At 42.1% G+C, this 12903-nt stretch overlaps 2 protein-coding genes across 4 annotated transcripts; both read right to left on the minus strand.

Annotated features, from left to right (window-relative positions):
- Positions 1-16: 16 nt before the first annotated feature.
- LOC311357921 (lathosterol oxidase-like) lies at positions 17-4355 on the minus strand (the record flags this gene model as incomplete). Its single annotated transcript, XM_084477950.1, has 6 exons — positions 4309-4355; positions 2343-2560; positions 1624-1756; positions 1137-1237; positions 593-721; positions 17-286 (listed from the first exon to the last, which is right to left on the minus strand). The coding sequence occupies exons 2-6, from the start codon at positions 2550-2552 to the stop codon at positions 17-19; spliced, it is 843 nt and encodes a 280-aa protein (XP_084334076.1). The 5' UTR covers positions 2553-2560; positions 4309-4355.
- Positions 4356-5959: 1604 nt separating this feature from the next.
- Positions 5960-12550, minus strand: LOC311357161 (cytochrome P450 2D15-like). Of its 3 annotated transcripts, none has more exons than XM_084477055.1 (12): positions 12435-12550; positions 12187-12262; positions 10689-11738; positions 9924-10086; positions 9284-9436; positions 8842-9002; positions 8461-8637; positions 8184-8313; positions 7952-8037; positions 7722-7823; positions 7442-7583; positions 5960-6934 (listed from the first exon to the last, which is right to left on the minus strand). In XM_084477055.1, the coding sequence occupies exons 3-12, from the start codon at positions 10842-10844 to the stop codon at positions 6741-6743; spliced, it is 1464 nt and encodes a 487-aa protein (XP_084333181.1). In that variant the 5' UTR covers positions 10845-11738; positions 12187-12262; positions 12435-12550; the 3' UTR covers positions 5960-6740. The 3 variants fall into 3 exon arrangements, with proteins under 3 accessions (XP_084333181.1, XP_084333179.1, XP_084333180.1); XM_084477053.1 differs by having other exon boundaries at positions 8184-8316; XM_084477054.1 differs by lacking the exon at positions 12187-12262 and having other exon boundaries at positions 8184-8316; positions 10689-10866; positions 12435-12492.
- Positions 12551-12903: the final 353 nt, after the last annotated feature.

Genomic DNA, 12903 nt, shown 5'->3' on the forward strand with positions numbered 1-12903 from the left:
ATCATCATGATCACACTCATCTCCTTAACTTCCCCGCGGCGGAGAGCTTTCGGATGTGGTCCAGCGGCCCCTTCCCCAGGAGGGCGGAGGGGTGTCGGTACGAGCCCCCCAGACGGTCCCAAAGAGTGAAGTATTGACCGTAGTTGAAATAGAAATAGAGGTGGTGGTCCACATGATGGGCCGCCCCGTTGATAACCTCGATCAGAGGCCAGGGGATACGGAAGTCTCCGTCGTGTATGGAGATGGTCCAGACGTTGACGAACACAAACAGGACAAGGTACACCACCTGGTGGTTAGCCAGAGAGAAGATATGACAGGTGTTTGAATAAACAGAATGGAAGAGAGACCCTTTATTGTTATTGTACAGTAGAGGTAGGCCTACAATACGCATCCGGCATATCTGTCTATCCATCCATCAATCTAGATATATGGTTACTAAAAACAAGATAATTGTAATAAGTCATCGTTTCTCTCTTTGCAGTCATATGTAATCACAAAGATAGAGATAGTGGTAAACGTAATTAATCCCAGACTTCAAAGGTGGCTATATTGTGTGTCAGTATTTAGTGAAGCGAGTCAGCGGGGGGGTCACCTTGTGGAGAGGGAAGAGGAAGGGGTAGACGTGGTACGGTAAACTCTGAAGGAAGCCGTCCACCGGATGGAATGCATGACTGGCGAAGGGCGTGGGGACCTTGAATATGTGATGCTGCTTGTGCAAATACTAACCCGGCAAAAGAGATGACTCAAATTAGGATGTGTCAAACAAGCATACCGCACATTTTATAATGTTCAATAATGGAATGGATTTGTTAAGAGTCTGGCTTTAAGGACTGTCTATATTTGTATTATTATTAATGTGTGTAAATTCAGGAATTTGAGTAACTTATCACATCAAAATCATAGGTCATAAAATGTGTGATGAGACTAATTCGGAAGCAGAAATGGCTTTTGAAGAATCCCTTTATGTTGGGTTCATTTCTCATTTGCAATTCACCTGTCAATGAAGACACAATGGATTGTCCCTATTTCATTTTCCCAATTTCAAACACAATACCTTTAAATATTAACGGCATCCTATATCCATGTAAAGTAGAATACAATCCACCACTGTTTCTTAAGATTCATCTCCAGCTCACCTTATAAACGCTTTTATGATGCAGGATCCGATGCAGCCAATAGATCACCATGTCTGTGAAGAACAGGAACCCAGCGATGCTCAGGATCACCAATGGCCAGCCTGTGACAGAAACCCCCCAAAGCAGCATGTTATAGACCAGTCATCAAGGGTCGCTATTCACAAACACCTTTTTGAGTGAAGATTTGATATCCATTTGTCAGCTTGTCTGCAAATGCTAACATAATGAACTTCTGGATCATTTAAGGATGGTAGCGCATCATTATGTACAGCTGTTCAGAAGGTGAATTGTGTTCACCTTCAACCTAAGCTAGCCCTTTGGAACTTTTCTGCTGCAGCTATTTAAGCCAATAAAAAAAGATTCTGACAACCAACCAACATAAAGCAAGTTTAAGTGCCATTTCTGTTTAACCAGAACAGAACAACCAGAATCTGTATTATTTCAGTGAGATGGAATCTGGGCAGTCCGTAAGGAGGTAGCTTCTCACCAGAGGGGGAGTCACTGATGTTGTCGTAGAGTTTGCTGTATCCTCTGATTTCAGCGAAAAATAAGGCGACTGTGGGGAAGCTCATCCAAAAGATGGAGGTCACCCCTAGCCTGATTTCTCTCTGCAGCTGGTTCTGTGAATCCATACGAGGCAATGGAAACATTTTACATAGAATGTTTGGGGATTTACATAGTGAAGACAGCTACAGAACAGTGCCAGGTTTCAATCTTAAATAAAAGCATACCTGTTAGGCTTTCAGTAGAAAATGATCCAATTGCAGACAGACAGCTTAGTTTCAAAACTTTCTGAGTTTATTTCCAGCAAGGCACAGGTAACATACTGGCACGATCCGACAGAAACTGATGGGCACACTGAGCTTAAATACCCACAAACCAATTAACACACATTTGCAACAGGTATGTTCACAAAAACGCAGCAATTCAAAATCAAGACAGAGGTAGCAGGGTGGAGTCAAAAGTACATGGCAATCCAAAACAAACAGAAAAGCACATGAAACCACCAACTGACCTACAAAATGTAAATAAAAGCACATGTTGCCGAAAAAACAGCCACAACTTAAATATCAGGATCCCTTACAATACCTGAAAGCAGCACGTTATGTGGTTGAGAAATTGAGGGATTTGTTTCTGATACACATATATCAAATATTATATATCATTTTTGGGATAAAATAAATATAATCTGTTCAAAACACCTACCTCAAGAAAGTATGGGTGCTTCATGAGTCGATGATCGAAGACATAGTAAAAGCTCAGGAAGGCGAACCCCAGGTAGAGCAGCTCTGCCCCCAGGTTGGTGAGCAGCAGCAGGCTGAGCACCTGCCGCAGCGCCCCGTCCTCGGGCAACGACGCAGGGTACACATAGGGAGTGAGGAGGTACCGGTCAGCAACGTCCAGCACGTAGTCCATAGAGCAATCTGTAGCAGTGATGAAGAGAAACTCCTTTTTAGGACACGTCGGCCAGCGAAATATTTGATTTAATATTGAGAGCATGATCATGGGAAAGTATAGGCAGCAAGGTTACCAAGGATACATTCAGTGAGACAATGGGTGAACAAGATTCTTATAGGGAAACGTTTGCATTGTGGGTAGGGAATATACAGTTAACAAAGGTAAGTGGGAGTGACCATTATGGAGCATTTAGGATTGGCGGGAGAGGCCAAGTTAATTTGCAATACACTATGGGGAAAGTGGACATGTCTGCAAGTCTGTGAGACAGGGCTGCAATAGTTAAACAAATCTACACAACAAAGAAGTCAGTCGATTGGCCTGGCCTCAGTATCAGACTCAGTGGCTCCAGTGGGAATGCAAATCTGAACTCCGAAGGTCCAAAGAGAATGTAAACAGTTCCTTTTAGATTGACTAGTAATTATATAAACAAGGTTAATGTAAGGTTTATAATTGTGTATTATAGTTATGATTAATATTTCCACGACAAGCAGTGAAAGGGCCATGAGCAGGTTATATGACCACCATTATCTTTAAATCCCAAATCGTAAAACAGCATAGACCGTTTTAAGTTGCAATGAATAAAGAGAGAAGTACTTTGAAACATGAATTATTGCGAAACATATTGCGACATACAATTTGTCCACCTAAAGAATGTGTCAACTCCAGATTTTAGTTCACATTGGCGCTTTTCTTTCCAAGCTTACACCAATGATAAGAGTTTTATGGGGGAATTGGTTAAAAAGAGGCCTAAGTAAAAGTAATACATTTCATACATACTAGGAAAAGGGTAGAAGATATCTAAGTGTGGGGTTATCCCAGTATACACTTTTGGATCCACAGTGACCTCACACTCAGCATCTGAACAAGGAGACTGTTCAGGAAGACGCAGAGGCCAACTTTGAAGGAGCTGCAGAGTTCAGACGGTATTAACACCCTCCTGTGAAGTATGCTGAGGATGTCCCGGTCCCACCCTAACCACAGTCACTACTGTTTCCCATTGGTGTTGTCAGAGTGTCACCAGTGGACATAGCTCTGTCATGTCATGTATTCCATGTATTCATGTATTCATGTATTCTGTACTGTATTCCATCCATGTATTTTCAGTCCCATTGGAAAAGTCCATTAACACATCTCATTGCCATCGTGTACCATCCATGGTATAATCTCTTATTGGTTATTGGTTATTATTGGTTCACAACAGAGTCATTTAACCAGGTTAATCTACCAGGAAGAATGGGCTTCTCGGTAGATAACGACAAGGCTTTGACCTTCTAAATACTAAATATATATATATATATATATATAAATGTTAATAGTGCTCTGTACAACACAAAATTCAATAATAAATCAAACATTTTTTATTGATATTTATATTTTTGGATATTCATCAATGAACACTTGCAAACTGGAAGCATATAGTTATCTTCCTTAAGTGGATAGCATGTTTATCTCAATTTATATATCATACATAGTACAAAGCAATGAAGCATGATAGATGTATAAATATGTAAATAAATATACATGCATATATAGATATAATGCTGCATAAAATCAAGATGGGACTGTTAAAAAATTTAAAATCTTGCACATTTGAATGTATGAAGAACATATTGTCAAGCATCTAAAAAGTTGAGAGAGGCATGAGCTTTTCAGTCAAGTGATCCACTGAAACGGGTCACCGACCTGACATTTCACACCGTCACCATGTTCTTACCCTGCTGCCACCCGGTCTGATCCGGCCCTGGTCCAAAGTAAATTGGTCTTAGATTGTTCTCCTAGATCAAGTTGAGTGAAGTTGTGTGACTCGTGTGTGGGACACGTGTGTGGCAAGGGGTGCTAAGCAGAAAGAGTCCCAGACATTTTTGGGTGGAATATGATACAGAGACATGGGGTAGGTTTACGCAGTGAAAAATGTCCACTAAGCAATCCCCTTGCTCGGATTCATTTCGCAGAATTGCACACACGCACGCACACACGCACACACACACGCACACGCACACACACACACACACACACACACACACACACACACACACACACACACACACACACACACCATAGGAATCCAACACACAGTGCCATCTATATGTTTTCACATCAATCTCATGCTGTTGAATTGTGTCAGAGGATATCAGTCTTCAATCAACTAGGTGAATTCATAACAATAATACTATGATGTAATGAAATGAAACAATGTAACATTGCTTGACTAACGTAACCATGGAGTCTCCTCTTGTCTCTTAAGCTGTTGGATTACTTTACGTAATGAAAACAGTGGTTTGTGGCCGGCGCACATGTGCTCACTTCTCCTGTGGTAGACAGCCCAAAAAACATCCACAGATTTAGTGAGAAAAATCGTGATGCCAAGAGTGCCTACTAGGTTGGTTTTATGTGTGTAAGAGAGAGAGAGAGAGAGAGAGAGAGAGAGAGTATTCAGCTAGTGTCAAGATTGAACGACCATGATTCACGAATTTTAAGTCTAAGTTGTAAAACATTTAAAATCATATTGTATAAATCACATGCGGTCATACAGGTTGACCTTCCGGAGGCTCGTTTGACTACACAATGTGCCTACATTTTAAATCAAACATTTAAATTGAATTGTGTATAAATCAAGGAACCTTCCGGAGGGGTCCAAGTGGTATGACCACAGGTCATAAAAGATTTAAAAGATAAAAAGGCCTGCAGCCCTCCTGCTTACCTCCATATCAGTTTGTGTGTGTCCCCCCTCTCCACCACTGTGCGTCCGTCTCTACCATGTGCAACCGTCCATTAATGAAATTCAAGAAGAAATTCAAGGGAAAGCTCCCCAGTTCTTTTGTTTCAGAGGGGAAGCTGGAGTGGCTAGAACTATCTGAAGAAGTGAGAAGTGATCAGTTTGCATCTTCCATCTTCCAGTTTTCAGAGTTGTTGAAGAATTGTTTAAATAATATAAAATCTTGTAAATTAAATCAACAAAATTCTGTTTGAACAGAATGGGGATTCATTCTAAAAGGATTTCCAGGTGATGAAAATAATGATATAAATATAATACATATATACAGTATATATAAATGTATATATATACAAATCAAAAATTTGTATTTTTAAATCAGGGACGTCTGAGTGCTTTTCTTTATGATCTGAATGTATCTGTCCTTTTTGGTGTATTTCCTTTTCTTTGAATTATAAATAGCGCTTTTCATTAAATCATAGTCAATATATTGGAAAAGGAACGGGAGGTCAGCATACTCCAGTGTCATACTGCAGATTAACACTATACATTCTTAAAAATAATCCAGATGAATAAACAATGTTGAAATATCACATACATTATGGAGAAATAAATAATGGACCAATTTCATATTTTATCAAGAAATAGTATTTTTTATAGGCATGAAAATAGAAAAAGCCACGAGCAACAATTTGTTGCTCGTAAAATATCACACACTCATGGATAAAAGCGAACTGCAGACCAGATGAGTAAACACTGGAAGAGTCTGAAGACGTTTCATATGCAAAGCAAAAAATGTTGCACATGCTGCCAGAAAACTGAAGACCTGGGGAATTAATGTACCTGCACCTGCTGTAGACAAAAGACAAAAGGCAATACGTATGCACAGATGTTTTTTTCGGCCCTCCCCCTCGTGTGGACCACTAGGTCCCTGCTTGTAGGACGTCAGGTAAGTGGCACACACACACACACACACACACACACACACACACACACACACACACACACACACACACACACACACACACACACACACACACACACACACACACACACACACACACACGTACGTAATGTAAGGGTTGCTCATGTTTTGTATCACCTCACCGCTAGTGTAAACCTCAGCAGTTTTCAATGCCAAATATCTACAAATGTATATAAATATATGTATAAAAATGTAGCCTAGGGTTAACATACAATCAATAATACGCAAATATACTGTGCAGTAACATGCTTTCAAATTGCTTCATATTGTCTGTCTGTCTGACAATTTCATTTCATTTTCTAAGAAAGATTTTTAAGAACAGTGTCCATTCAAATCCCACCTGTTACCTAAATGTGCCTTTTTCAAATTTCCATCACAAAGCAATAAAGTGATGAATGACTCGTATTCTGATGCCTGATCCTCACTGTCCATTCCTCTCAGGCCTCCGTCAGAGCCTCTGACTCTCTCTCGGTAGGACCACCATGCTGAAGGCTTTAGGGGCCTGGGTGACACCGAACACAGGAGTGTAGTCCGGCACTCCCGCACCTTCTGGCCAGACGAACTGGAAGCGTCTCAGCAGCGTCACCAGGACCAGGAAGAGCTCCATCCGAGCCAGCCCCTCCCCCAGACACATGCGGGGGCCTGGAGAGAGACACTTCTGTCATTGATGTAGCAGGGACAGTACCGTTCATCTGGGCACATCAGTCTACACATCATGAGTCATAGATACAGTCGTAGTTTAAAGCTTTGTCCTGAAGAGATTGACAGGTCCCCCCTGAGATCGCCATGGTGACCGTATTCTCTTCCATGTGTCTTAATGTGTTCACCTGGGTTCCACGCTCTATTCTATCAGTTCATGCTGTTTCTGTAATTCTAGTCATTCGGCTAGACTAAAACATAATATATGATTCCAAAGTATCTTTATATTTGATTCTGCACCTCTCTCTGTGGTTGTCTGAGACGCCTTCTCACAGCACAAGTTGTGTTATAAGATATAAACATTTATGGCTATCGCCGACTGTTGTGTTGTGCAATACGGTTTTAATCAAATGGCTGTTTCAGACCATTCTGTTGTCAGCAAGGTTTCCTGAAATCGACTGTCAACAGACTTAGCACAGAGTGGCCATAGAAATAAACAGAGCTTCTTACCAATGGAGAAGGGCATGAACGCCTCCAGTTTCTGCAGCTCTCCCTGATCGTTGAAGAAGTTGTCAGGGTTGAACTCGTGGGGGGACTTCCACTGTCCTTCCTCATACAGGACGGACGACAGGTTCTGGATCACCAACGTTCCCTGTGAGCAATCCCCAAAATGATGAACATGATGGAGCGGTGTGTGTGTGTGTGTGTGTGTGTGTGTGTGTGTGTGTGTGTGTGTGTGTGTGTGTGTGTGTGTGTGTGTGTGTGTGTGTGTTGCAGTAGTGTGTCCTACCTTGGGTATCTGATAGCCCTGCAGCTCTGTGTCCCTGGTGGTGGAATGGTACACACTGAGAGGCAGAGTGCTGCAAAAGCGCTGCGACTCTTGGATCACTGCCTGAGAGAGGAAAAGAAGGAGAATGAAATACCCTGGACACTATGTTGTGCATAGTTATGATATACTATGTAGGCTCCATTCAGTGAGTTGAGAACTGTATGATTCTGATCCTTCCTGTTTCACATTACCTGCATAAAGGGCATCCTATCTTTGTCTTCAAAACTGACCCTTTCCTTTTCTTCAAAGACTTGGTCTATCTCCCGTTGGCAACGCTCTGAGAAAGAGAAATAGGGACAGAGAATAATTATCTTTTCCTGACCAATCAACAAAGTATATGTGCTTGATCCAGTACAGAACCAGTACAGATTTGGATAGCTGCATAATCCTTCAAACAATGTGGCCACAACACTGGCACTCTACCCTGTATTTCAGGGTGGGTTGTCAGGTAGAACACGGCGAAGCAGATGGTGTTGGAGGTGGTGTCGGTCCCGGCAAACAGGAGATCCAACAGGGTCGCCAGCAACTGCTCCTCGTCAAATACACTGCCCTCCTGCTAGGGTAGGAGATGGGAGGTGTGGCGAAGATTTGAAGTGAAGAGAGGATACAGTTAAAAAGGTACTGGAGCTAACATCTCAGAGTTATAGGTGAGAGAGTGAGTCGGTGAGGCAGAGATTTGTTTTTTGCCCGAATGCCTTACCATCTTATCCATCTGGTCGAGGTAACTGTCTATGACATCTCTGGGCTGTTTGGGAACGCGTGTCGCTCTGTGCTCCGCTACGATGGACTTGACGTGACCTTTGACATAGCTATGGTCGTCCATCACTTTCTTGAAGGGCAGAGGGAGGCCTCTCAGCAGAGGAATGGTGTCATAGATCTATAGATGTGAATAAGAAATAGAGTGATGATTGCTTTGTTGTGTCCAGGTGATAATGATAATGTGCATGCATGATCAACCCAGGTTCCCCTTTGCGGATACATAAAGCATATCAAATCAAATGACACAGTTAGGGATTTGGGTTGAGTTGTGTTTTAACAGCAACAAAAGCGTTGAATTTGTTTTCTACAGTGTAAAACCTACCATCCCCCAGGGCCCGTTGGCTATCTTGGAGCAGTCGGCCATCATCTTGATCATGGCTCTGAAGAAGAGGTTGTCGTACTCATAGCGCGCCCCGTACATGATGGAGCAGATGATGTCACAGGACGCGTTGTGGAACAGCAGCTGGGGGTTCATTGGCTTTCCTTGGTGGACAAATAAGACATGAATAAGAGCTCTTGATCATACGGACAGGGAAAACAAATAAAGATTGACTATTGCAAGTATCGGGAGTATTTGCTTCCGCAATACTAATATTGTTAAGTGAACTCAAAAATCAATGGCAGAAACGTCAATGTAATCTTTGTGGAAGCAACTCAATGGTACCATCCTACAGAGGCCGCTATTGTGTATTTTCCAATAGCCATGAAACCTCTATGGTGAACATGTCCTAGGGTCCCTGCTAAGAAACACGCCCTATCTTTACCATCGCTCTTCTCCAGCTCAGCAGCGACGTGTTCCACTTCACCCAGGATTCTGTCCTCCATCGACTGCTTGCCCAGGCCAAAGTTCCTCAGGGTCATCAGAGCGAAGCGCCGGTGGTCCCTCCAGCTGGGGCCATGGTTGGCCATGATAACGCCTGAGGACAACAATCCAACTTCAATGCACAGCCACACATATCATTGGTGTGGTAAGGGGGGTTTATCTATTCATTTGTTGAGGGTTTTCAATGATCAGAGGGTCTAGGATAAAGAGAGACCATCACAGATCAGATGTTATTTGCGGAGCTAAAGATATCAATATTTTAGGAATCCTTGGTCAACAAATTTTGATTAAGAATTTAATATCTACAGAGGCAAGCGCAGTCCACTCAAACAGATAGTCTCAGAGTGTATTTAACTTACCAATTGCTGATGGATGGCTTTGCCATTTATAACAAATAACACTCAAATAATAGCTCTTAAATCTTAACTAAGTATCGTAAGCCTACTCCCTTTAGAGAGATTATTAAATAGGCTATTACGTCTTTATCAGACACGACTCATGTCAACATGGCTGTATATTTGTCTGGCTCGTATAAATGCAGATATTTGATATAAACATGTTTCTACATCACGCCATGTCACCTTTGCCCTGCGTGATGTGGCTGAGAAGCAGCTCATCTGGGCGCCCAGCAAAGTCGGTCCCCTTGGTAATCAGGGCCTCCCTGATGGTCTTTGTCCCGTTGAGAATGACTGCGGGCCGGCTTCCAAAGTACAGACTGAACACGTTGCCATAGCGCCGTCTCAGCTACAAAAGTAGCAGACGAGTTACACAAGTTACACAAGTTGCACTTCCAACAGAAATACCCATACATCCTACGCAACTACAACAACATTTACAACGCAACATTTACAACTAGTTAGGCCAGTTTTGCAAGTCTTTGAGTCTTAGTCTTTTACAGACGTTTTGTTTACTTAGAGTCAGAAAATATGTTGCGGCTGTCTTTTGGAAATGTTTTACACCCAACCTGCAATCGTAATCTCTATTCACGTCCAATTTCATATTTTTGACATATATAGCCTATAGGCAAGATTTTAAGTCTCACGCGTTGAGCGTGAGACACACGCACTTCAACCCGCCACACAGATCAGAGGAACCCCGTCCCCACCCCAACCAAACCCCACCCCTGCCGCCGACAAAATCTCACTCTGAAATCTGAAACTGGAAAGCCCATAGGCTGTACAATAAGACGCATGCTAGAAATAACAAATACTATGCATAACCTATCAGTAAATTGTCCACAGTTTTGCTGCATTAAATTAACATATAATTCTAAATAATAAGAGGGTATTTTAATGTATTAAAACACTGAAAACCGGGTAAAAGAGTAAGGTAAACTTGGCTCTCACCATCTCCAGATCTCTCATAGGATTCTCCAGGCACAGCTGGAGCAGGTTCCCGAATATCGGCAGAGGCTGGGGCCCAGGGGGGAAGTCCTTAGGCCGTCTGGTGCGAACGAAGAAGAACAGCAGGCATAGGAAGAGAAGAACCATAGATCCAATCATGGTGCAAGAGAACGATCCTTCACTGTGGATGTTTAAAACGACGCTTCAACTTCCAAACATGTGCACAATCTACTCTACTCTACGGGTAAACACACTTTGGTGGAACAACATATGCAAACCCGATCATGTGACAATAAGAGAGGGACGTCTTTGACTTAAAGCATGCGCCTGACATGGTAGACATACCAAACCTGTGAAACGTGCCAAAGACCGGTTATCTTGGACGAGGGTCAAGGCGCACCACCTATTACCGTTTCCATATTAAACGAACGAGAGTGGCAGTCCAAGGTAGTCATTGGTCGTCTCAAATAATAGTTTGCTTAAAATGTCTTTATTCAAATTTCACAAGAATAGATACAAATATCATGGCAAATCATTGATTAAAAAACAACAAAATAGTGATCTGCAGAAGTGCAAAATGCATGGATATATATCAATATCAATACTTCATAAAATATCGATAAGCCATGCTTTATGATAGCCCTGACACATTGCAAAGAATTAAGGCAATGTTTGCATTTTCTTCACATTAATAGAAATTAATTAATTAATTAATTGAATCAGCACTAGACAATCATGGTATATTAAGAGAAGTGAAACCATTGCTTGACTTTGCAAATTATATTTGTTAGTATACGAGTGAGTGCCGGAGCCTTGCTGACAGCTATAGGTTTGATCACAACTTGTAGGGCATTACAATCCTCTCTATGCGAATATGTTGGGCAACATGTTAGAATACAAGGGTGAAGTCTTGCGGACAACCAGCGTGGCGACTCCCTTCACGTCCTGGAGCCGGTCAGAGTCAAAGTCCACCAGGAACTGCCTGACGCCCGAGCGCATGAACGGTGTGAACGTGAGCTGCACGGACACACACTGGCCTGCGCGATGCTACCACTGAGGGGGGGAGAGACACAGACACACAGACATGATGGGCTTATCTATATTACGGGAAACATATATAGAAGTATTTACATTATCTCATGAGCGTAATGCAGACGAGGAATAGAGCGGTTTTAGGCATGGATAGGAATATATGGAATGTTGAAGAGAAAGCAAGCATGACTTAAAAGACTCATTTGCCGAAAGATTATATTGTATAAAATATCTATAAAAGTATTTTACACTGCATTCGATTCATTTCATATACAAACACTGTGCGGTTGTTGACTGACATCTCAATGATAAACCCACTGTCAGGCCAGCATGAGATGTTTTTACATACTGGTGTATGTATGACAGTTAAGTTTAGTAAATTAAGAAAACTCTTCCATATCAGTTATGTGATGTGTGTTATATGTTCCATGTCATTACTGATTTGTGGATATTTTGGTCAGATACTTACGAAATACAGATCTCTTTCCCCCACAGATCAGAAGAACCCCGTCCCCACCCCACTCTGAAACTGGAAAGCCCATAGGCTGTACAATAAGAAGCATGTTAGAAATAACAAATACTATGCATAACCTATCAGTAAATTGTCCACAGTTTTGCTGCATTAAATTAACATATAATTCTAAATAATCAGAGGGTATTTTAATGTATTAAAACACTGAAAACCAGGTAAAAGAGTAAGGTAAACTTGGCTCTCACCTTCTCCAGATCTCTCATAGGATTCTCCAGGCACAGCTGGAGCAGGTTCCCGAATATCTGTAGAGGCTGGGGCCCAGGGGGGAAGTCCTTAGGCCGTCTGGTGCGAACAAAGAAGAACAGCAGGCATAGGAAGAGAAGAACCATAGATCCAATCATGGTGCAAGAGAACAATCCTTCACTGTGGATGTTTAAAACGATGCTTCAACTTCCAAATATGTGCACGATCTACTCTACTCTACGGGTAAACACACTTTGGTGGAACAACATATAGCAGCAAACCCGATCATGTGACAATAAGAGAGGGACGTCTTTGACTTAAAGCATGCGCCTGACATGGTAGACATACCAAACCTGTGAAACGTGCCAAAGACCGGTTATCTTGGACGAGGTTCAAGGCACACAACACCTATTACCATTTCCATATTAAACGACCGAGAGTGGCAGTCCAAGGTCAAGGTCATTGGTCATC

Source organism: Micromesistius poutassou, assembly GCF_964030765.1.
Source record: "Micromesistius poutassou genome assembly, chromosome: 13".
In the NCBI taxonomy this organism is placed as follows: Eukaryota; Metazoa; Chordata; class Actinopteri; order Gadiformes; family Gadidae; genus Micromesistius; species Micromesistius poutassou.